This window comes from Gadus morhua, chromosome 23 (genome assembly GCF_902167405.1).
Source record: "Gadus morhua chromosome 23, gadMor3.0, whole genome shotgun sequence".
NCBI classification, from domain to species: Eukaryota; Metazoa; Chordata; class Actinopteri; order Gadiformes; family Gadidae; genus Gadus; species Gadus morhua.
This window is the reverse complement of record NC_044070.1, coordinates 21301916-21326246: the sequence shown is the minus strand read 5'-3', so window position 1 is coordinate 21326246 and position 24331 is coordinate 21301916. Positions and strand designations below refer to the sequence as shown.

The window sequence follows — 24331 nt, the reverse complement described above, 5'->3', positions numbered from 1 at the left end:
GCAACAGGGGAAAAGAACAACTCAAAAGGTCAATTACTTCCTTCCTGTTCCACAAACTGAACTTCTTCTTTCTAGGTCTGCATTCAGACCGTCTTATGTCGTAGATCCTTCTATCTGGAGGGTTTGCAGGGAACTCCAACATGCTCATTGAGGAGGAGGAGGTTTGTGTTTGGGTCTCTTGCTCAAGGATACCTCTAAGCAGGCTATGGAGTAGAACAGGCCTATTCAACTAGCGGCCCATGGGCCAAATGCGGCCCCTCTTAATTTTTTCCTGGCCCGCAAGAGGTTGCATGCAAAAAGTAAATAAAATAAAGGAGAAACATAGTTGCATGCAAATCAGGTTTCTGTGTGTAGCCGGTGATACTAGCCAGTATCAGTACCCCACAATCAGGAACTGGCATCACTTATTCTGACAATTATTGGCTCAACTGATACGTGTGAGTCTAGCTTTTCTCATATGAATGCCATCAGAACAAGGGCACGTTGCTCCATGACCTATGAGAAGCTGCATGAGTGTCTCAGGATGAGCCAAACTAGGCAAACAAGGCAGTGCAATCTTTCTCACTGACTCACTGGCTCAAAATGTCTCATATGTACAGCAGTTCTGTTTTGTGATGATTCAAACAACATTGTTTAATTCTAAATACGTGTCCAAAATATGTGAGAACAAAATCTTTTATAATGATACGATTAAAAATGAAGAAGGAAGGAATGCGTCTGACAAGTTTATTCCATGTAGTAGTACTATATATATTAAGTTCACACTACTTTAAGTACGATTTATTTGTAGCGATTCATTCACGTAGTTTTACTCTGTGTGGCCCATGAACCCCCAGTGGTTTTCCTTTTCGGCCCACTTGTTAAGGAGGTTGAATAGCCCTGGAGTAGAAGGACACCCTAGCCCTACACTTTTGTCCCCTATTTGACTGTCATTCATGAAAAAACACATGTTACACACTAGGGCTGCGCAATTAATCAAAATTTTGGTCACGATTTCAATTCTTGGGTCTAACGATCTCCAAATTAATAAAATCGAGATGGAAGGGTTCTTTTGGAATTTTCCGTTGTCTATGAGGTTTTGTGAAAGAGACGCGCATGCACAATTCAGTCCCTCCCCCAGAGCATTCAACGCGGCCCCGCGAGCTGTATGTGTGTGGTGACCTTATTCAGAAAACAACGCGAGCGAGATGGCAGAGGGAGGACAGCCGCGTTTACTCGATAAAAAGGGTAAAACAAGTTCTCTAATATGGCAACACTACGGATTCAAAGAAGCCGACGAGGCAGAGGACCACATAATGTGCAAAATGTGCTACAATGTTATATCTGCACCCGTTGGAAACACGACAAACTTGTTTAATCACCTAAGGCGCAATCCCAATGTTGCTTACGATGAATTGGCAACGAAACAAAAAAACAAGACCACAACCCAGACGACAGCAGGACAGAAGTCGATTACAACCACTCTGTATAATGCGACTCCCTATCCGTCGAATTCAGATAAGCACACGAAAATCACTGCTGCCATCGGGTATTTTTTAGCTATAGATATGCACCAGTAAAGTCGAGGGCAAGGCCGCGTTGCCATCTCGGCACCATTTCAGCAGAGTGGTTCCGCCAAATATGCATGAGTAATGTCGAAAAGAAGTTGAAGAAGTGTCTACATTGGACAACTTCACAGCGACGGCAGATCTATGGTCAAGCCGCACGATGGAGCCATATATTAGCCTGACAGTGCACTTCATTGATACCGAATTTACTTTGAGAGTGAGATGTCTCCAAACGGCGTTCATGTCCAAAGACCATACTGGACGCAGCATCACCCATGGACTGAGGGAAGCAATTGCCTAAATTGCACTTTCGGCAATTTTTGTGTACAAAAAGCGATGAAGGTTAGATAAGTGATGGTACTCAGCTCAGTGAACCAGATAACAAAATAATTAAATGATTATGACAATATCATGCCATATCATGCCACTGCCCCTTTTTCATACTATGCCATCATAGCCTACTAAATATATTATGTTATATGCCTATATTATAATATTTTATTAATCTCAGCTCAAGCTTAACTCGCAAACATTGCTTGGAAACAATACCTTGGCTCAATGTGTGGCAGAGATGAAGAACAGGCCAGAACTGCATTCATTATCTCTCAGTAAATTAACTATGATGGCAGTTTTCATGGTTTTCATGGGGGATCTGTTTCAAACAGAATGACTTCCCAGGTATAGTGTAACCTTCCCATTACTAGCCAAATAATAGCATGATTGCTCTTCTGTCATACTATGTGATACTAAATGTGTTTTGATTTTAGAGAATTCAACAAAGGTGCAGGATCGGCCGTGCGATGGGGGTCTGCAAGAGGTTGGTCTGCAGTTTTTTCTACAAAAAAAAAAGGGAACTTGAAGTGGTGCAGACGCAGTTGAATCTGCCTGAACACTCCCTGAAGGAGTGACAGACTGGGATCAAAAAACGGCCCTGCCATTTTCACCCACCAGCGGCCCACACGGGGACGCGCACGCACGCGCGTGCCCGCAACACACAGACATAACTTCACATGCACGGAAATAACACCCACTTTTGTAGCCCCCTTGGTGATGAACTCTTTAACTTTAATATGCATAAAGACTGACTGTCCTCACTGTCCTCCTGTCTTACTCCCTGCCCCTGGTCTGTTTGCTCAGTGTCTTGAACATTAGTGTTCGCGCATTTTTCACTGTCAGCCAAAAGTAATTTCCTGGATTTCGCTCTCTTTTTCTCCGCTCTTTCCTTCTGTCGCTTAATTCCTCGATTCATAGTTCATACTCATAGTAACCTCAGCAGACTCTGGTAGCTTCCAACTTTCAACATCCAACAACCCTCTATACGCAGACGCGGTCTGATTCGGATTTGAAATTCCCAGAAGTTTTTAACTTTTGTAAACTAATACAATTAAAAATACAGGCAGATTTGCTGTATTACAATTTCAAACAATGCACGTTTTAAACATCTGATTGAATAAGGCTTCAAAATAATGTAGACCGATGTAAATATTAAGGGCAACCATGACTGTAGTATATAGACACTCATATCTGGTATAAAGACAAATGGCTCATTTCAAGCTTTTAACACTATAGATGCTTGATAGTGTGCCAAGAGATAATGTGGGTCCGCGTTGCGACGAAGCGGCCGCGCGAAGCCGACAAGCATGCCACCCCGTGATTGGCCGGCCCAAACGGCCCAAACGGCCCACGAGAGGCCGCGGCCCCTCTGGCATCTGCCCGAATGCCAGACCGTCCAGTCCGTCCTGAAGACAGTATGTCAAACCAGATGGGGTTCTAGGCAGGCCATGATCGAGAGGATCCTTGAGCAGCAGAAGGCCATTGCCCAGGTGATCTCTAATGAACGGAAACTCAGACATCTCACCCTCTCCGGGCAGGATGTTGATGTGCTAGAAGCTGACAATAAGTCACTTAGCCCCCTGGTTGAATTCACGGATGCACTTTCTGGAGAGAAATATGTAAGTGTGTTGTGGCAACCCAGTCCCAAACCCTCAGGCCAGGTGGCCCGAGGGAGGAGTGGTGGATGGTGTATAACGCCGATATCCACCAGCCGGAGACAGAGAGCGTCCATTGCGTCACTGTAATCGACGCAATGGAGAACAACTGCGGCAGAGGGCGAGGAAGATCAGGTACCCTTTAAAAGACTGTTTGATGTTCTCCCAGGGGAGGGAACCGGGAGTCCAAGCGGAGCAGAGTACCTCCAGGACCCGATACGGACAGGTAGACTCGTTGATTTAACGGACTTTCCCAAGCGGCCACGAGAGAACCCGCACGCCAGGGTGACGCGCGCCGACACGGCACGCACCACGGGGACGGCATCACCAACGGGAGTGAACTCCCTCGCCAGGGACGCCAGGGACGAGACAGGCCCGGCCGGAAAGACAATGCCCTGGACTCTACCGTGACTCACGGAGTCACCTGTATGATTTTTGGTTTCCCCGTGTTGGGCACAGACCCACACGTTGTTTTACGTTATTTAATGAATAAACGCCCTACCGGGCTTTGAACGGGTCTTGGCGTTTGTTGTTTTCCTGCGTGAGAGAGAAATTCTTGGGGGCGGTTTTTTTTTTCATGGGCCCCCCCTCTGCCTTGGGCCCCCCCACAACTGTCCCCTTTGTCCCCGCAGTCCGTCGGCCCTGAGTCTGTGCCATATTCACCTAAAATGATTCTGAAGTTCAAGACAAGATCATTTCAGTGAGTTCCGAGTATGATGGGCGTTAGATTAACGTTAAATTAAAAATGTGTCAGTGCACTAAAAACGAGAAAGTTACTTTTAAGTTTGTTTAATGTGTTCTGTCTTATTACATTTTCTAGTATATTTATTTTATTCATTGAAAGTTTTATAGAAATTGCAGAACAGCTGGACACATTTATTTGCACATTATTTTCAATTTGAACATTTTCAAATTGAAAATAACAAACTAACAGTTTGTGTACTGTGTAGTTTAAGAATTTTGAAAACTCAGTTATCACCAAACATCTAACTTCTCCTGGGAATCATCACAGAGTGACTGAGCAACTCCCGCCACTGTAAATCAGAGAGGGTGGGGAGAGACCCTGAACTCAGTCTGATGCACTGGCTATGCTAATGAGGATACTAGCATCTGTAGATCTATATAGATCTACAGACAGAGAGATTGAATGGGCGAGTTTGTGTGTGTGTGTGTGTGTGTGTGTGTGTGTGTGTGTGTGTGTGTGTGTGTGTGTGTGTGTGTGTGTGTGTGTGTGTGTGTGTGTGTGTGTGTGTGTGTGTGTGTGTGTGTGTGTGAGAGAGAGAGAGAGATCACTCCAGCACTTCTCCTTTTCACAATATAAATATCCCTGTCCTGCTGAGAGAGGGCAGTCCAATGGTCTAACCGTAGAAGAGCATTAACACCTGATCTTCTTTGTCATCTTCCTGTCTACCTCTTGATCGTTAAAAGCAGCCAATAAGAACCAGCGAAGATGACGACCTGTGGCCCGGTGACGAAGAGCCTGCTGCTTCTGGCTGTGGTGGTCGCTCTGACCGGACAAGGATCTGCAGGTGAGGGGAGGATGGGGCCGACGGGGACCTGGGTTCTCAGGGGACGCCACGAGAACCAAGATACGGACTGCCATCTTACAATGAGAAAGCTGGGAAACTAACCGTCTTTCTGTCTCTCCTTCAGCAGCTGAGAAGGTCTCTGAATGCTGCACCACGGTGTCCACAAAGCAGATCACTGAAACCATCGTGGACTACATGGTGCAAAAGAAAAACCTTCCCTGTGTCAATGCCATCATGTAAGTGACCAGCCATATGAAATGAATGCGTTCTTCAAAAGAAACATCTCTAGCTTTGAACGTGCGCTAGGATGTGTGTCTTTGTTGAAACTTGCGTGTTAGGATGTGTTAACCTCATATAGGGTGTCATCCATGGCTCAGACTAATCGCGGTGTCTCTGTGTTTTGTGTAGTTTCCAAACAGAGAGTGGTCGTTTGTACTGCTGCAAACATAATGAGCCCTGGGTGATGAAGAAGGTTAGGCAGCTTTGGTAAGTGCCCCTCACTCATTCACTCACATATTCATTCACTCGCACACTCATTCATTCACACAGTTTATTAACAATTAAATGTAAGTCTCTTTGTTTGTGTTTCACAGGGCGAAAAAAAGAGCAGCATTGGCCTCCACCCCCTCCCTCCTGAAGCTCATCACCTCCAGCTCCTCTCCTCCACCATTGGAGAGAACCACCGCCACGCCCTCAACGCATTATACCGTCCAATAGAAATGCTTCTTATTCAGCGCAGGCCAATGAGCATCAAGATGGCCGACCAGATACTTTTGAAATGGAAAACAATGAACTGCTAGAACCTTTTTTCAAATTAATTTAGAGAACTCCAGATATACAAGCATTTTTGCGGAAGTAGTTTAAGGGCCAGATGAGAGTTCTGAGTTTGAAGTCAGAACTCCAAAAAAGAGAATCACATGTCACACTAAACATATTCTCTACATTGTCAACCCGAAATGGGTTATTTATTAAATTATGATAATTGAGCACAACATTTAAATGTATTTTTGAAAAGTGAGTCCTATTTATTAATTGCATTCATCAATGTCGGCGCATTATGTTACAATGTTGAATCGTTGTTTATCTATAAGTTCACTGGATTTGATGAAGGTTCTAGCTATTTATTAATTTATACGTTTCCAGAATTTTAATGTTCAACAGTATTTTGTGTGTTTGAATATAAATAAAATATGTCCTATTCTATATCCCGGCTCTCTATCTTCTTTATTTTATGATTTTTCTTTTTGCATCTTTACCCCAATCTTTGAAAATAACCTCAGTAACTGCCTCCAAATCAACCATTGCTTTACTTATGGTGAAAATATCTAAACATAAACGCTTAGCTGAGCATATGGACAGGTCAGCCTCAGAGCCTCTCAGAAGTGTCACTCTGCTCTTTAAGTTATGGATTATTGGTCTCCTTTACTCTGTCCTTGCTTTACAATTAAATTTTACATTAACGGCATTTAGCAGACGCTTTTATCCAAAGCGACTTCAGTTCCAGCTGCATCTCCCTGGCACAGAGTCGGCGCTAAGCCAAAACAACATACCAAAGTGAATCAACAAGTTCACTCAACGCCAAATGCTAAGCTACCCAAAGCTAAAGTTGCATGTATCAGCCGGATTAGCCCGTCACTGAAGTTAACCCTGCCGCTGAAGAACCGTTTCCTGCTTCTTCAAGAGTCCACGAACGTGCCTAACACCCATGCACCCTTGAGCCCCGAGATGCGTCCGGACGGACAGTGCGGACAGAGACGGAACAAGAACCAGTCGCCATGGAGGAGAGCTGCGCATGTAACGGCCACCCGTGCACCCCTGAGCCCCGACATGCGTCCGGACAGACGGTGCAGACTCTCCAATCAGGCAATTTCCGAAAAGCTTTGAAAACTGCAGTTATTAAACCCCTTTTAAAAAAGCGGAGCCTAGATGCCTCTATTATTAACAACTACAGACCAATATCAAATCTACCCTTCATAAGTAAAATCATTGAGAAAGTTGTCCTCCAGCAACTTGATCATTTCCTGGCATCAACTGGTTGCTATGACACCTTCCAATCAGGATTTCGACCCCTGCACAGCACTGAGACCGCCCTTATTAAAGTTGTAAACGACATCCGTCTTAACACAGACTCTGGCAAAACCTCAATACTAATGCTACTTGACCTCAGTGCTGCATACGACACTGTAGACCATACAATACATCTGGACAGGTTAGAAAACTGGGTGGGGCTTTCAGGCACAGTCTTAAATTGGTTCAGGTCCTACCTACAAAATAGGAACTACTTTGTTTCCATTGGCGACTTTCTATCAGAATCAACCAACTTGACATGTGGAGTCCCACAAGGTTAGATCTTAGGACCCTCTTTATTCAACATCTACGTGCTCCCACTAGGGCAAATCATGCAAAATAACAATATTGACAATCATTGGAATGCCGATGACACGCAGAACTATGTATCGCTATCACCAAATGACAATCGGCCCATAGATCTGCTCTGCCAGTGCATTGAGCAAGTGAAAGACTGGATATGCCAAAATTTCCTTCAACTAAATGACGATAAAACAGAGATAATTGTATTTGGTTCTAAAACGGAAAGGCTTAAAGTAACCCAACACCTTGCTGCTGATGCTGCTGCTCGAGTTCTAACAAAGACAAAATACATATTACACCAATTCATAAATCGTTACATTGGCTTCCTGTAGATCAGATAATTGATTTTAAAATCATGTTGCTAACCTATAAATCCCTACATGGTTTAGGCCCAAAATATTTAAGTGATATGCTTCCACTACATAAGCCTTCTAGACCACTAAGATCTTCTAAGACCAATATGTTAATTATCCCCAGAGTAAACACGAAACACGGGAAAGCAGAATTTAGTTACTATGCAACATATAGCTGGAATAAACTCCCTGAGGATTTAAGACTTGCCCCAACTCGGAGCACCTTTAAAACAAGACTGAAGACTTATATGTTACTTTATGTAACTTTATATTTTACTCTTTTCTTTGCATATGTTTTCTTTTACTTATCTATCATTTTATTTTATGTATGACAATGTTTGTATGTGAAGCACTTTGAGTCTGCCTTTTGTATGCATGCCTTGGGTATGCTATATAAATAAAGTTGCCTTACATCACAAAAAGGCTACATGGCTACATATACTTGCAAGTACACAGATACTGAGTACAAGTTCTGTTTGCTGTTTCTTGCAGGTCATGAATTTGTTGAGGAGTGTAGCTGGCTGGCTGCGGACGAGGAAGTAGAGCAATATATATATATTGCCCTAAATATAACCATGAATAGAGAATTGAAAAAAAGATTGTGCACATGTTAACATGTACACAGACATGTGCACATACACGTATATGAGAATGCATATCTATTCAGACCTGTAATTCATGTCTCAGACTTTTTCACACAGCTATAGATACATTTTTCTTTTTCTATTCTCTATATATGGTTTCATAATGACTGAGTCAACGTTAAAACAAATGAGTTTCAGCTCTAATGCTGCTACTGTCTGTAATATGTTTCCATTCAGATTATTTGTCATGATATTTTGCTATTATGGTCCGAGTCTGGTCTTAACTAATGCTGGGCTTACACCAAAATATTTTCACAGTCACAGACTAAAAACTGCAAGAGAGAATTTAGCGTTGGATCAAGTGTGATATTTAACAAGGGTTTTGTAGATATGTAGATATGGGGGGTGGAGATGCAGCGACCACAGGAGGACTGTTAACTTCCTGTTCGGGTTTCCAACTGTCTTCTCAGCAGCACAAGAGACACAAACTTGAAAAATAAACAACTGCTATTTACAGTGCTGTACTATTATTCAGATGAATGTACTTGATTAAATTGTTTTAATCAAGTACATACAGGGTTCTTCCCGTTCGTCTCGTCCCACCCCTAGTGCTGATAATGTAAGGGGCTGGTCTGGACAGAAAATGCCAGGGCTGAATCTTTGCCCCAGCCACCCATGCCCCCACCCGATGATTACAAAACAAAAATGAGCACTTGTCATTCCAATGACAATGCTGCGGCCTGTCTTCGTTATTTCACAACCGTTTTATGACTAGCTTTACTTTCGTAATTAATCCAAACCTAAGTCAGATATGGCGACAGGTCAGGTTATGAAAATGTTCTGTTTCTTCTCCGTTAGTGAAGAGGTCTTTCAGGGAGCTCAGCTCTGACTATGATAGGATTATATAAAAGTGGAGGACAGGAAACAGACAGAAAAAAAAAATATGACACGACCTGATTGGAATGAGATTCAGCATCACAGAAAGAGACGGTAGAACACTAAATAAACTCTGTGTGATACAACCGGTGAAAAGAACGAACAACTCAGAAGGTGATACCTGCCTTCCTGTCCCACAAACGGAACTTCTTCTTTCTAGGTCTGCTTTCAGACCGTCTCCTGTCGTAGATCCTTCTATCTGGAGGGACTTGCATGGCACCCCAACATGCTCTTTGAGGAGGAGGTTTAGGTTTGGGCTTCTTGCTAGAGGATGCCTACATGTAGGACACTGTAGCCTACACTTTTGCCCCCGATTCGACTTTCATGCAAGAAAATACACATGGTACACACTTATTTGTGCCAACGTTAGTTTCGGAACACAGCGAGTGTTTGTGTGGTTGATGTGGTCCAGATGCTAATCACTAAACTTCCAACTTCTCCCGGGAATCCTCACAGTGTGACTGAGTCACTCCTGCAACTCTCAATCAGAGGGGGTGTGGAGTGACCCTGAACTCAGTCTGAAGGATTGGCCATGCTAATGAGGATACTAACATCTGTGTTCCTGTGAACGGATCGTTTGATGAGAGGTGGACGATAACCGATGTAAAGTGCTTGTTTGAGCCATTTAGAGGTCTTTTGTGTTGAATATTTTTAAGTAAATATATTTGGAGTCTAAGGCTAAAAGTACGAGTTATGAAGTATAAAGTTTATAAAATATTAATCAAATTTCCTTTCACATGTATATTTATGCACTTTGTGATGACGTGGTGATTAGTCCGTTGTGTCACCCATGGAAGTAGGTGTGTCACACTCTACCTGGAGCCTATTGGAGGCCCTCATACGTGCTTCCCAAGAAATGTGGGTCGGACTACCTCTGCCTCAGGAATAAATAGGGCGAACAAAGGGTTTGCCACTTCAGTGCTGGAGTGTTACTGCTGATAGAGGCAGATTTAACAAGTGTCTCTGTTTGTCTGTCTCTCCGTCTGTCTGGCGCCAGTCAACTAAACAAAAGATTACATGGTCATTCATCTAGCGGCCATTTTGGTTCTAAACCCACGTGCACTTCTTTCAAGACGCAACAGAACCAACATGGCCGATATTGCGTCAGGAAAAGGTCGGAAAAGGGCTTCCCTAGTGAGAGTCGGGACATGTTTTAGATAGATCGATAGTCAGAGAGAGATACATATAAATATACATATAGATCTACAGATACAGAGAGACAGAGACAGAGACAGAGGAGAGAGAGAGAGGAGAGAGACAGAAAGAGAGATCACTCCAGCACTTCTCCTTTTCACAATATAAATATCCCTGTCCTGCTGAGAGAGGGCAGTCCACTGGTCTAACGATAGCAGAGCATTAACACCAGATCTTCTCTGCCGTCTTCCTGTCTATCTCTTGATCTTTAAAAGCAGCCAATCAGAACCAGTGAAGATGACGACCTGTGGCCCCGTGACGAAGAGCATGCTGCTGCTGGCTGTGGTGGTCGCTCTGACCGTACAAGGATCTGCAGGTGAGGGGAGGATGGGGCCGACGGGGACCTGGGTTCTCAGGGTACGCCATGAGAACCAATAAACGGACTGCCATCTTACAATGTGAAAGTTAGGGAAAACTAACCGTCTTTCTGTTTCTCCTTCAGCAGATTGGAAGGTCTCTGAATGCTGCACCAAGGTGTCCACACAGCAGATCACTGAAACCATTGTGGACTTCATGGTGCAACACAGAAACAATCACTGTGTCAATGCCATCATGTAAGCGACCAGCCACATGGAACGAATGTGTCCTTCAAAAGAACATCTCTAGCTTTAAACATGCGCTAGGATGTGTGTCTTCGTTTGAACGTGCGTGTTAGGATGTGTTAACCTCATACAGGGTGTCATCCATGGCTCAGACTACTCACGGTGTCTCTGTGTTTTGTGTAGTTTCCAAACGGAGAGTGGTCGTTTGTACTGCTGCAAACATGAGCCCTGGGTGATGAAGAAGGTCAGGCAGCTTAGGTAAGTGTCCCTCACTCATTCACTCACATATTCATTCACACACATATTCACTCACTCACTCATTCATTCATTCACACACATTTTATGAAAAACAAAATCTGAGTCTCTGTGTTTGTGTTTCCCAGGCCGAAAAAAAGAGCAGCATTGGCCTCCACCCATTCCTCCTGAAGGTCATCACCTCCAGCTCCTCTCCTCCACCATTGGAGGGAACCACCGCCACGCCCTCAACGCATTATACCGTCCAATAGTAATGCTTCTTATTCAGCGCAGGCCAATGAGCACCAAGATGGCTGACCAGATACTTTTGAAGAGGAAAACAATGAACTGTTAGCACTTTTTTTTTATTAATTTAGAGAACTCCAGATATAAAAGCATTATTGCGGAAGGGGTTAAGGGCCAATGTGATTTTGTTTTAATGAGTTCTGAGTTTGTAGTCAGAACTCAAAAAAAGAGAATCAAATGTGGCCCTAATCCTATTCTCTACATTGTCAACCCCTTATAGGTTATTTATTAAATTATGATAATATAGCATGACATTTAAATGTATTTTCAAAAGAGAGTCCTATTTATAAATTGTATTTATCAATGTCGGCACATTATGTTACAATGTTATGTAAATGTAAATGTAAATGGACTGCATTTATATAGCGCTTTTCTGACCATCGGCCACCCAAAGCGCTTTACAATGTTGCCTCACATTCACCATTCACGCACACATTCACACACCGACGGCGGAGTCAACCATGCAAGGCGACAGCCAGCCCGTCGGGAGCTAACAGTCAGGGTTAGGTGCCTTGCTCAAGGACACCTCGACATTGAACCAGCAACCTTCAGGTTACCAGCCAACCCGCTCTACCTCCTGAGCTACTGCCGCCCATATGTCATTGTTATTCTATAAATTCACTGGATTTTATGAAGGTTCGAGCCATTTATTGATTTATACGTTTTTAGCATTTTAATAATCAAAAGTATTTGGTGTGTTTGAATATAAATAAAATGTGTCCTATTCTTTAACCTGACTCATTATTTAAAGATTTTGACTTTTGGCATCTTCACCTCAATCTTTCAAAATAAACTCAGTAACTGCCTCCAAATCAACCATTACTTTACTACTTGTAAAATATCTAAACATAAACGCTTAGCTGAGAATATGGACAGGTCAGCCTCAGAGCCTCTCAGAAGGGTAACTCTGCTCCTTAAGTTATGGATCATTGGTTTCCTTCGTTCTGTCCTTGTTTTACATTTTCATTTTACATCAAGGGCATTTAGCAGATTGTTTTATCCAAAGCGACTTACAACATGAACATTTATCAGAAGAAAGAGAGACAACAATATATTGCTGTCGTCATCCATGATACGATGCATATTAATAAGCACCAATAATGAATATCTTTTAAGGGAGTCGTGGTAAATCATGTGATTGTGCGATAAGAATTCCATTCTCCAGTTTATGAGATGAAAATGGACAGCCTGTGTTTTGGTTCGTGAGGCCTAAATTATAACCTTAGATTACCTTAAGCCCATCTATTTTCTGCGAACACCAAATATATTCTGTACGAATAAATTATCTAAATATACCACGGCCGGATCACTTGCATCCTTATATATCTTCATAAATTTGGTTTATCTTTCTAATCTACAGTAATTTGTCTGAACTCTTTTCACTCTGGCCACTGGAGAGCAGTCAAGAGATCTTGAGTCAGCATGAACAAGCAAGTTCACAAATGGGATCTGTTTTACATGACATCCATTCTATTAAAGCGATTGAGTGAGTCACTAGCTGCGTTTCCATCTAAAGAGGTGATGGGAATCTTTAGAAAGTTCGCAAAAAAGTAAATTGAATTAGGTGTGTTTCGGGTAGTGGGAGCGGGTAACTACCCTAGTTCTGCCTGAAAGTGGCGCTGTAGGCAAAAAATGTATGCCGATACGTGGCTGTAATAAATGGTAGAAATAGAAAAGCTGTAACAAATGTAACAAAAAGCGGTAAGTCCGCCAATAGAGAGGAGTAACAACAAACAACAAACATGGAGAGAGGAATTCAGCAGCAATTGGTTTCCCTTGGGCAAGTCATAACTGTTCTTTCAGTTAAGTTATCATTGGCTATTTTAACTTCAATCCGTAGACGAAGAAATAGAGAAATTACAATGTACACAGCGGTAGCAAGGGAAATACGAGGACGACGTTGAGTGCCTTACGTATGGGAGAGCACAATAGGATGCTGACGTTACACGTTGATGTCGGCAGGGTTGCTATGGCCGGTCGTTATGCGGAAATCTGAAAGACTGTCAGTCCTGTGTGTTCAAAGTTCGCTACGTCACAGCTGTTTCGAAAAGTGTGTTTCCATCTCCCATTTTGCAAATTTACTCTCGTTCGCATTTCTCAAAAACCACCTCAAGCGAGCGGAAAACCTTTTTTGCGAATTAGAGGATTTTTACGCGAATTTTGGTGTTTCCATCACCGTTTACTGACTCGATACTTCAAAGTTCGCATGAAATCAGGGAGGATGGAAACGCACCTAGTGTGTGAGGGAGTGATGTCTGGGAATGTGAACCTTGTGTCTACTGAGTGAGGGAGGCACGTGATGGAGGTTGTTAGTTGTTCCCATGGTAACCTGGTCAGTCTCTAAGGTATGCACGTGATGCATGAGAATGGGGTGTGGCTCCTGGGATTAACGCTTACTCTGACCACCTTTAAATCAAGACTGACGACTTTTGTGTATGCTTTAGTTCTGCTTAATCTTAAATACGTTACACTTTCTAAAATGCTTTTTTAACTTTGCCCTTATTTGTTATTTTTCCAGAAAGATACATGATCTGATACCAGAGAGAAAGGATAAGGGTTTGAGACAAATTTCTGTCTGGTTTAAAGTCTTACAATCTGGGTTTGAGTCCCGGCAAAAGGTGTCTTTTCTTATCATCATCATCATTAGGACACCTCTCTCTCTCTCTCTCTCTCTCTCTCTCTCTCTCTCTCTCTCTCTCTCTCTCTCTCTCTCTCTCTCTCTCTCTCTCTCTCTCTCTCTCTCTCTCTCTCTCTCTCTCTCTCTCTCTCTCTCTCTCTCTCTCTCTCTCTCTCTCAAAAGAGCCCAATTTTTCCAACTTCATTGAAACGCTCTCGTAGGGACAGGGAGTGAATCATGACCTCAAGTGTCCGTTCAGACAGATAGTGATGCGGAGGAAAGGCCGTTGGGGAGAAAATGAGGAACTAATCGAGTGAAAACGATGAGCACATGACCAAAATTCTGAATCATGCAATGTAAATCATGGAGCATATCCTAAAGACGGGGCGAAAAAAACATTTAGAAGATGCTGTTTTCATCCAAACGATATACAGGTGAGGATGAGAGGAAAGAAGACATACAACCAATGCTATATTGTTTTTTTACTTTGTTCCTTTTCATATGGTTTCTTATTCTTATTTATTTTATCTTTTACTGTTGCTGCTATGTGAATGTTGAGGAACCAAGCCTAAGATTTTTACTCTTGAGTACTGTACTATAAGATGTAGTAAAAGTGATTCTGATTCTGATCTGATTCTGATATGTTGAGTTACCAAACACATTCCAAACAAGCAAGTTATGCAGACACACCGTGACGGAGAGCCGACCAGAGTGGCTATTGGGACAGCCAGAGGTGTACATATTGGGGTAGACATATATGGTAGCTAATTGTATTAATTTTTTACTTTCAATATGGCTTCAAACCAAAGCTGATACTTAGAAACATCAGACTCATGTTAACCACATTGTACCTTTACCAGCAGGGTTCAATGGTGTACGGACGATTAGAACAAAATTGATAGACAAAAGTGTTAAAAAGATGGGAGGACAGTCTTGCCATCGTTACTCGCACCCACCCCATGATGTCAAAACGAAAACGAGAATGTTTATGTCATCAGGTTCAACTGACTAATGTCATTCTAGAATGAGAATGGAAATAATTCGGACCAGTCACATAAACAAAAGATTACATGGTCGTTCACCTAGCGGCCATTTTGGTTCTAATCCCACGTTCATTTCTTTCAAGACGCAGCAGAACCAACATGGCCGACAGGTGAATAAGGCCGGTATTAACTTACAGGAAACAAAGGCGTAGGAGACATTCTTTCTAGGTTTGCAATCTTGTCCCTTTCTTGGTTCCTTCCCTTTTCCAGAGCAAAGGGACTTGAGAGAGTGTTCCGATATTGCATCAGAAAGCGGTTGGAAAAGGGCTTCTCTAAGGAGGGTCGAGAGACGTCACTCCAGCACTTCTCCTTTTCACAATATAAATATCCCTGTCCTGCTGAGAGACGGCAGTCCACTGGTCTAACGGTACACGAGTATTAACACCTGATATTCACGGTCGTCTTCCTGTCTATCTCTTGATCGTTAAAAGCAGCCAATCAGAACCAGTGAAGATGACGACCTGTGGCACCGTGACGAAGAGCCTGCTGCTGCTGGCTGTGGTGGTCGCTCTGACCGGACAAGGATCTGCAGGTGAGGGGAGGATGGGGCCGACGGGGACCTGGGCTCTCAGGGGACGCCACGAGAACCAAGATACGGACTGCCATCTTACAATGTCAAAGTTAGGGAAAACTAACCGTCTTTCTGTCTCTCCTTCAGCAGTTGAGAAGTTCTCTGATTGCTGCACCAAGGTGTCCACACAGCAGATCACTGAAACCATCGTGGACTACATGGTGCAAAAGAGAAACAATCACTGTGTCAATGCCATAATGTAAGTGACAAGCAATATGGGATGAATGTGGTCTTCAACAGAAACATTTCTACCTTTGAACGTGTGTTCGGTTATGGGTCTTCTTTTAAACGTGTGTTTTAGGATGTCATCATGGCTCAGACTACTCACGGTGTCTCTGTGTTTTGTGTAGTTTCCAAACGGAGAGTGGTGGTTTGTACTGCTTTAAACATGATGAGCCCTGGGTGATGAAGAAGTTCAGGCAGCTTAGGTAAGTGTCCCTCACTCATTCATTCACATATTCATTCACTCACACACTCATTCATTCACAAACTCATTCATTCACACACAGTTTATGAAAAAGAAAAAATCTAAGTCTCTGTGTTCGTGTTTCACAGGGGGACAAAAAGAGCAGCATTGGCCTCCACCCCCTCCCTCCTGAAGCTCATCACCTCCAGCTCCTCTCCTCCACCATTGGAGGGAACCACCGGCATGCCCTCAACGCATTATACCGTCCAATAGAAATGCTTCTTATACAGCGCCGGCCAATGAGCTCCAAGATGGTTGACCAGATACTTTTGAAGAGGAAAACAATGGACTGCTCGATTTAAAAAAAAATAATAATTTAGAGTACTCCAGATATTTTATTATTTCTAAGTCTGAACTCAGAACTCAAGAAAAAGAATCACATTTTGCCCTAATCCTCTTCTCTACATTGTCAACCCGTTATAGGTTATTTATTATATTATAATAATATAGCACAACATTTAAATGTATTTTCAAAAGATAGTCCTATTTATTAATTGTATTTATCAATGTCAGCGCATTATGATACAATGTTGTATCATTGTTTATAAGTTACAACCCAGTCTCACGGAAATATTTGACGCTGTCACGTCACGTCATTTAAATTATTCACTCGTGATCTGGGAATGGGATCTGGGAATTTTTCTTTTGTGGTTTGCCTTCAGATCAACACAACTGCATTAAATGTATCCGTGAATTGTCACAATTTCTCAGAATCAATGGTGAAAGTAGAAACGGGTGACCAATAGCTGTCATAATGTTAGAAACTTGTGCTTTTGGCACGAAAATTAGAAATTACGTGTCCCAGATCACGAATGAATAGATTAAATGACGTGACAGAGTCACGTATTTCCGTGAGACTGGGTTGTAAACTAACAGGATTTGATGAAGGTTCTAGCTATTTATTAATTTATACGTTTTTAGCATTTTAATATTCAAATGTATTTTGTGTGTGAATATAAATAAAATATGTCCTATTCTATAAGTTGACTCTCTATCTCCATTATTTCATGATTTTGTTTTTGGAATCTTCACACCAATCTTTGAAAATAACCTCAGTAACTGCCTCCAAATCAACCATTAGTTTCCTTCATTCTGTCCTTTGTTTTACATTTTCATTTTACATTCAAGGCATTTGGCAGACACTTTTATCCAGAGTGACTTGCAGTATGTACATTTGTCCGAAGAAAGAGAAACAACAATATATCGCTGTCGGTACAGTAAGCTTCATCATAGAACCAAGTGCCAAGCACCAACAATCGCTAGGTTGACCCATTCCCCGTATACAGCAAAGATAGCTAGGATAAGATGCTACACCATGCCAAGTACTATTCTTAAATGCAAGGACATACAACACACAAAAAGTGTGTACTTTAAGTGGCAGAACGTACAACATACGATGAGTTGATTTACTGCTGTCAATCAGGGCCTGTATTAACTTCTAAGAAACCCACATAGGAGACGTCATTTCTTGGTATGCAATCCCCATTCCTCTTTCCTTTCTGAGTTCCTTCCCTTTTTCACCCATAGGGACTTTAAAAAGACATCCGATACATCCATAGAAGGGCTTCCCTAAAGGGGGTTTAGGGGATCTTGTTCTACCGGTAGCTTAAAGGCATTGGAGACCCAACTCCACTGCTTTCGTCTGTGAGTCCAACACCCCGGCAACGTTATCTGCACGCCTTGGAAACATGACAAACTTGCTTAATCACCTAAGGCGCAATCCCAATGTTGCTTACGATGAATTGGCAACGAAACAAAAACACAAGACCACAACCCAGACGACAGCAGGACAGACGTCGATTACAACCACTCTGTATAATGCGACTCCCTATCCGTCGAATTCAGATAAGCACACGAAAATCACTGCTGCCATCGGGTATTTTTTAGTTATAGATATGCACCAGTAAAGTCGAGGGCGAGGCCGCGTTGCCATCTCGGCACCATTTCAGCAGAGTGGTTCCGCCAAATATGCATGAGAAATGTCGAAAAGAAGTTGAAGAAGTGTCTACATTGGACAACTTCACAGCGACGGCAGATCTATGGTCAAGCCGCACGATGGAGCCATATATTAGCCTGACAGTGCACTTCATTGATACCGAATTTACTTTGAGAGTGAGATGTCTCCAAACGGCGTTCATGTCCAAAGACCATACTGGACGCAGCATCGCCCATGGACTGAGGGAAGCAATTGCCTAAATTGCACTTTCGGCAATTTTTTTGTACAAAAAGCGATGAAGGTTAGATAAGTGATGGTACTCAGCTCAGTGAACCAGATAACAAAATAATTAAATGATTATGACAATATCATGCCACTGCCCCTTTTTCATACTATGCCATCATAGCCTACTAAATATATTATGTTATATGCCTATATTATAATATTTTATTAATCTCAGCTCAAGCTTAACTCGCAAACACTGCTTGGAAACAATACCTTGGCTCAATGTGTGGCAGAGATGTAGAACAGGCCAGAGCTGCATTCATTATCTCTCAGTAAATTAACTATAATGGCAGTTTTCATGGTTTTCATGGGGGATCTGTTTCAAACAGAATGACTTCCCAGGTGTAGTGTAGCCTTCCCATTACTAGCCAAATAATAGCATGATTGCTCTTCTGTCATACAATGTGATACTAAATGTATCACATTGTTTTTCACAGTTTTTTCTACAAAAGAAAAAAGGGAACTTCCCCTTCAGGGAACACTCCCTGAAGGAGTGACGGACTGGGATTAAAAAACGGCCCTGCCATTTTCACCCACCAGCGGCCCACACGGGGACGCGCACGCACCCGCAACACACAGACATAACTTCACATGCAGGGAAATAACACCCACTTTTCATCACCCATTGGTGATGAACTCTCTAACTTTAATATGCATGAAGACTGACTGTCCTCACTGTCCTCCTCTTTTACTCCCTGCCCCTGGTCTGTTTGCTCAGTGTCTTGAACATTAGTGTTCGCGCATTTTTCACTGTCAGCCAACAGTCATTTCCTGGATTTTGCTCTCTTTTTCTCCGCTCTTCCCTTCTGTCGCTTAATTCCTCGATTCATAGTTCATACTCATAGTAACCTCAGCAGACTGGTATCTTCCAACTTTCAACTTCCAACAACCCTCTATACGCAGACGCGGTCTGATTCGGTTTTGAAATTCCCAGAAGTCATTGCTTCATATAACTTTTTTAAACCAAAAATAAAATTAAAAATACAGGCAGATTTGTTGTATTTCAATTTCAAACAAAGCACTTTTTAAACATCTGATTGAATAAGGCTTCAAAATAATGTAGACAGATGTAAATATTAAGGGCAACCATGACTGTAGTATATAGACACTCATATCTGGTATAAAGATAAATGGCTAATTTCAAGCTTTTAACACTATAGATGCTTGATAGTGTGCCAAGAGATAATGTGGGGCCGCGTTGCGACGAAGCGGCCGCGCGAAGCCGACAAGCATGCCACCCCGTGATTGGCCGGCCCAAACGGCCCACGAGAGGCCGCGGCCCCTCTGGCATCTGCCCGAATGCCAGACCGTCCAGTCCGTCACTGCCCTGAAGACAGTATGTCAAACCAGATGGGGTTCTAGGCAGGCCATGAGCGAGAGGATCCCTGAGCAGCAGAAGGCCATTGCCCAGGTGATCTCTAATGAACGGAAACTCAGACATCTCACCCTCTCCCGGCAGGATGTTGATGTGCTAGAAGCTGACAATAAGTCACTTAGCCCCCTGGTTGAATTCACGGATGCACTTTCTGGAGAGAAATATGTAAGTGTGTTGTGGCAACCCAGTCCCAAACCCTCAGGCCAGGTGGCCCGAGGGGTGGATGGTGTATACCGCCGATATCCACCAGCCGGAGACAGAGAGCGTCCATTGCGTCGACAACTGCGGCAGAGGGCGAGGAAGATCAGGTACCCTTTAAAAGACTGTTTGATGTTCTCCCAGGGGAGGGAACCGGGAGTCCGAGCGGAGCAGAGTATCTCCAGGACCCGAAACCCGATACGGACAGTCAGGTAGACTCGTTGATTTAACGGACTTTCCCAACAAGCGGCCACGAGAGAACCCGCACGCCAGGGTGACGCGCGCCGACACGGCACGCACCACGGGGACGGCATCACCAACGGGAGTGAACTCCCTCGCCAGGGACGCCAGGGACGAGACAGGCCCGGCCGGAAAGACAATGCCCTGGACTCTACCGTGACTCACGGAGCCACCTGTATGATTTTTGGTTTCCCCGTGTTGGGCACAGACCCACACGTTGTTTTACGTTATTTAATGAATAAACGCCCTACCGGGCTTTGAACGGGTCTTGGCGTTTGTTGTTTTCCTGCGTGAGAGAGACATTCCTGGGGCCCGGTCGCCACAGTGTCTTTTGTGAAACCAACCCTTCACCTCTTCAACAATTGAGGACATAGGGGGGGTACATAGAAAATAATAGGGGCGGCTTTTTTGACGCGCGCCGTTCGGAGGTGGTGTGTTTTAGTCGTAGCCTATACTCACAACTGAGGAGGACACATTGACGTGGTGGAAAGGTACCCAAATGATGCTCCCACCCACGTCTTTCAAAATTGGCCAGGAAAAATGTGTGTATTCCTGCCATAAGTTCCTCTTCAGAGCAAGTCTTTAGCACTCATGCGTGCTCGCTTGCGCTCATCTCTGAAGCCTGATCATGTCAACAGGCTTGTGTTTCTGGCAAAAAACCTTTTAAGTCTGTGCCATATTCACCTAAAATGATTCTGAAGTTCAAGACAAGATCATTTCAGTGATTTCCGAGTATGATGGGCGTTAGATTAACGTTAGATTAAAAATGTGTCAGTGCACTAAAAACGAGAAAAAGTTACTTTTAAGTTTGTTTAATTTGTTCTGTCTTATTACATTTTCTAGTATATTTATTTTATTCATTGAAAGTTTCATAGAAATTGCAGAACAGCTGGATACATTTATTTGCACATTATTTTCAATTTGAACATTTTCAAATTGAAAATAACAAACTAACAGTTTGTGTACTGTGTAGTTTAAGAATTTTGAAAACTCAGTTATCACCAAACATCTAACTTCTCCTGGGAATCATCACAGAGTGACTGAGCAACTCCCGCCACTGTAAATCAGAGAGGGTGGGGAGAGACCCTGAACTCAGTCTGAAGCACTGGCTATGCTAATGAGGATACTAGCATCCGTGTTCCTGTGAACGGTTGGTTTGACGAGTGGTGGACGATAACTGGTTTAAGTGCTGGAGCACCGGAGTGTTATTGCTGAAAGAGGCCGATTAACCATGTGTCTGTCTGTTTGTCTCTCTCTCCGTCTGTCTGAATGTCACCAGTCAACTAAACAAAAGATTGCAAGGTCGTTCACCTAGCGGCCATTTTGGTTCTAACGTGGGTTCTACCCACTTGCAGTTCTTTCAAGACGCAGCAAAACCAATATGGCTGATGTTGCGTCAGGAAGAGGTCGGAAAATGGTTTCCCTAGGGAGGGTCGGGACATGTAAGAGGTAGACAGATACATAAAGATCAATATCTTGATAGATCTATACATACAGATAGATCTACAGACAGAGAGATTGAGGTGTGTGTGTGTGTGTGTGTGTGTGTGTGTGTGTGTGTGTGTGTGTGTGTGTGTGTGTGAGAGAGAGAGAGAGAGACAGAGACAGAGACATACCACTCCAGCACTTCTCTTTTTCACAACATAAATATCCCTGTCCTGCTGAGAGAGGGCAGTCCACTGGTCCAACGCTAGACGAGCATTAACACCAGATCTTCTCTGCCGTCTTCCTGTCTATCTCTTGATCGTTAAAAGCAGCCAATCACAACCAGTGAAGATGACGACCTGTGGCACCGTGACGAAGAGCATGCTGCTGCTGGCTGTGGTGGTCGCTCTGACCGGACAAGGATCTGCAGGTGAGGGGAGGATGGGGACGACGGGGACCTGGGTTCTCAGGGTACGCCACGAGAACCAAGATACGGACTGCCATCTTACAATGTCAAAGTTAGGGAAAACTAACCGTCTTTCTGTCTCTTCTTCAGTAACTCATAAGCTCTCTGGATGCTGCGAAAGGGTGACCAGAAAGCAGATCACTGAAACCATCGTGGACTACATGGTGCAAGAGAAAAACCTTCCCTGTGTCAATGCCATCATGTAAGTGACCAGCCATATGGAATGAATGTGTTCTGCAAAAGAAACATCTCTAGCTTTGAACGTCCGCTAGGATGTGTGTCTTCGTTGAAACTTGCATGTTAGGATGTGTTATCCTCATATAGGGTGTCATCCATGGCTCAGACTACTAACAGTGTCTCTGTGTTTTGTGTAGTTTTCAAACAAAGGGAGGTAGTTTGTACTGCTTAAAACATGATGCGCCCTGGGTGAAGAGGAAGGTCAGGGAGCTTGAGTAAGTGTCCCTCACTCATTCATTCACAAACTCATTCATTCACACACAGTTTATGAAAAACAAAATCTAAGTCTCTGTGTTTGTGTTTCACAGGGCGACAAAAAGAGGAGCATTGGCCTCCCCCCGCTCCCTCCTGTAGCTCATCACCTCCAGCTCTGCTCCTCCACCATTGGAGGGAACCACCGCCACGCCCTCAACGCATTATACCGTCCAATAGAAATGCATCTTATTCAGCGCAGGCCAATGAGCATCAAGATGGCTGACCTGATACTTTTGAAATGGGAAACAATGAACTGCTAGAAACTTTTTTCAAATTCATTTAGAGAACTCCAGATATACAAGCAATTTTGCGGAAGTGGTTTAGGGCTAGATGACAGTTCTGAGTTTGAAGTCAGAACTCAAAAAAAGATAATCACATTTTACCCTAAACATATTCTCTACATTGTCAACCCGAAATAGGTTATATATTAAATTATCATAATTTAACACAACATTTTAATGTATTTTCAAAAGAGAATCCTATTTATTAATTGCATTCATCAATGTCGGCGCATTATCTTACAATGTTGAATCGTTGTTTATCTATAAGTTCACTGAATTTGGGTTTCTAGCTATTTATTAATTAATACGTTTCAAGCATTTTAATGTTCAACAGTATTTTGTGTGTTTGAATATAAATAAAATATGTCCTATTCAATATCCTGACTCTCCATCTTCTTTATTTTATGATTAGTCTTTCTGCATCTTTACCCCAATCTTTGAAAATAACCTCAGTATCTGCCTCCAAATCAACCATTGCTTTACTTATGGTAAAATATCTAAACATAAACGCTTAGCTGAGCATATGGACAGGTCAGCCTCAGAGCCTCTCAGAAGTGTCACTCTGCTCTTTAAGTTATGGATTATTAGTCTCCTTTACTCTGTCCTTGCTTTACAATTAAATTTTACATTAACGGCATTTAGCAGACGCTTTTATCCAAAGCGACTTAAAATATGTACATTTGTCAGAAGAAAGAGGAACAACAATATATCGCTGTCGGTACATTAAGGATGTTTATAGAACCAAGTGACGCACCAACAATCGCTAGGTTAACCTCTTCCCAGTTTACAACAAAGATAGATAGGATAAGATGCTACATAATGCTAATGCTATAGTCTGTTTCCGTCGTACTCCATCGCTCGATTCAACAATACATTTTGGCACTTTTTATGACTCCCGGATCAGACCGCAGAAAAAGCCTTGGACTTTCCTATCGCCAACATGCCTCTGTACTCGGATATCTCAGGCACGGAGACTGGGAAATGCACAGACTGCACCAAACTGCAACAGACATTGGCTTTATTTGAAACGAGAATAGCAGCATTAGAAAAATGCAAAGGACTCCTCCAGGATACAGTGCCGATGGGTTAGTTTGCTGAGCTAACTCAGACAAATACACATCAAGATGATTTAAGCTACACTTTAGCCTTCCCAAAGCTGGACAAGAGATAGACAGTTCCAGCTGCATCTCACTGGCACAGAGTCGGCGCTAAGCCAAAACAACATACCAAAGTGAATCAACAAGTTCACTCAACGCCAAATGCTAAGCTACCCAAAGCTAAAGTTGCATGTATCAGCCGGATTAGCCCGTCACTGAAGTTTACCCTGCCGCTGAAGAACCGTTTCCTGCCTCT

At 43.0% G+C, this 24331-nt stretch overlaps 2 protein-coding genes across 3 annotated transcripts; both read left to right on the top strand.

Annotated features, from left to right (window-relative positions):
• The first annotated feature begins 4872 nt into the window (after positions 1–4872).
• Positions 4873–11580, top strand: LOC115537260 (C-C motif chemokine 4). Of its 2 annotated transcripts, XM_030349039.1 has the most exons (5): positions 4873–5064; positions 5189–5300; positions 5473–5550; positions 5658–5704; positions 11473–11580. In XM_030349039.1, the coding sequence occupies exons 1-5, from the start codon at positions 4986–4988 to the stop codon at positions 11547–11549; spliced, it is 393 nt and encodes a 130-aa protein (XP_030204899.1). In that variant the 5' UTR covers positions 4873–4985; the 3' UTR covers positions 11550–11580. The 2 variants fall into 2 exon arrangements, with proteins under 2 accessions (XP_030204899.1, XP_030204900.1); XM_030349040.1 differs by lacking the exon at positions 11473–11580 and having other exon boundaries at positions 4874–5064; positions 5658–6269.
• A 10393-nt stretch (positions 11581–21973) lies between these two features.
• On the top strand, positions 21974–23169 carry LOC115537268 (C-C motif chemokine 4-like). Its single transcript, XM_030349048.1, has 4 exons — positions 21974–22169; positions 22296–22407; positions 22580–22657; positions 22751–23169. Exons 1-4 carry the CDS (start codon positions 22091–22093, stop codon positions 22794–22796), a joined length of 315 nt encoding a protein of 104 aa, XP_030204908.1. The 5' UTR covers positions 21974–22090; the 3' UTR covers positions 22797–23169.
• The last annotated feature ends 1162 nt before the right edge of the window (positions 23170–24331 follow it).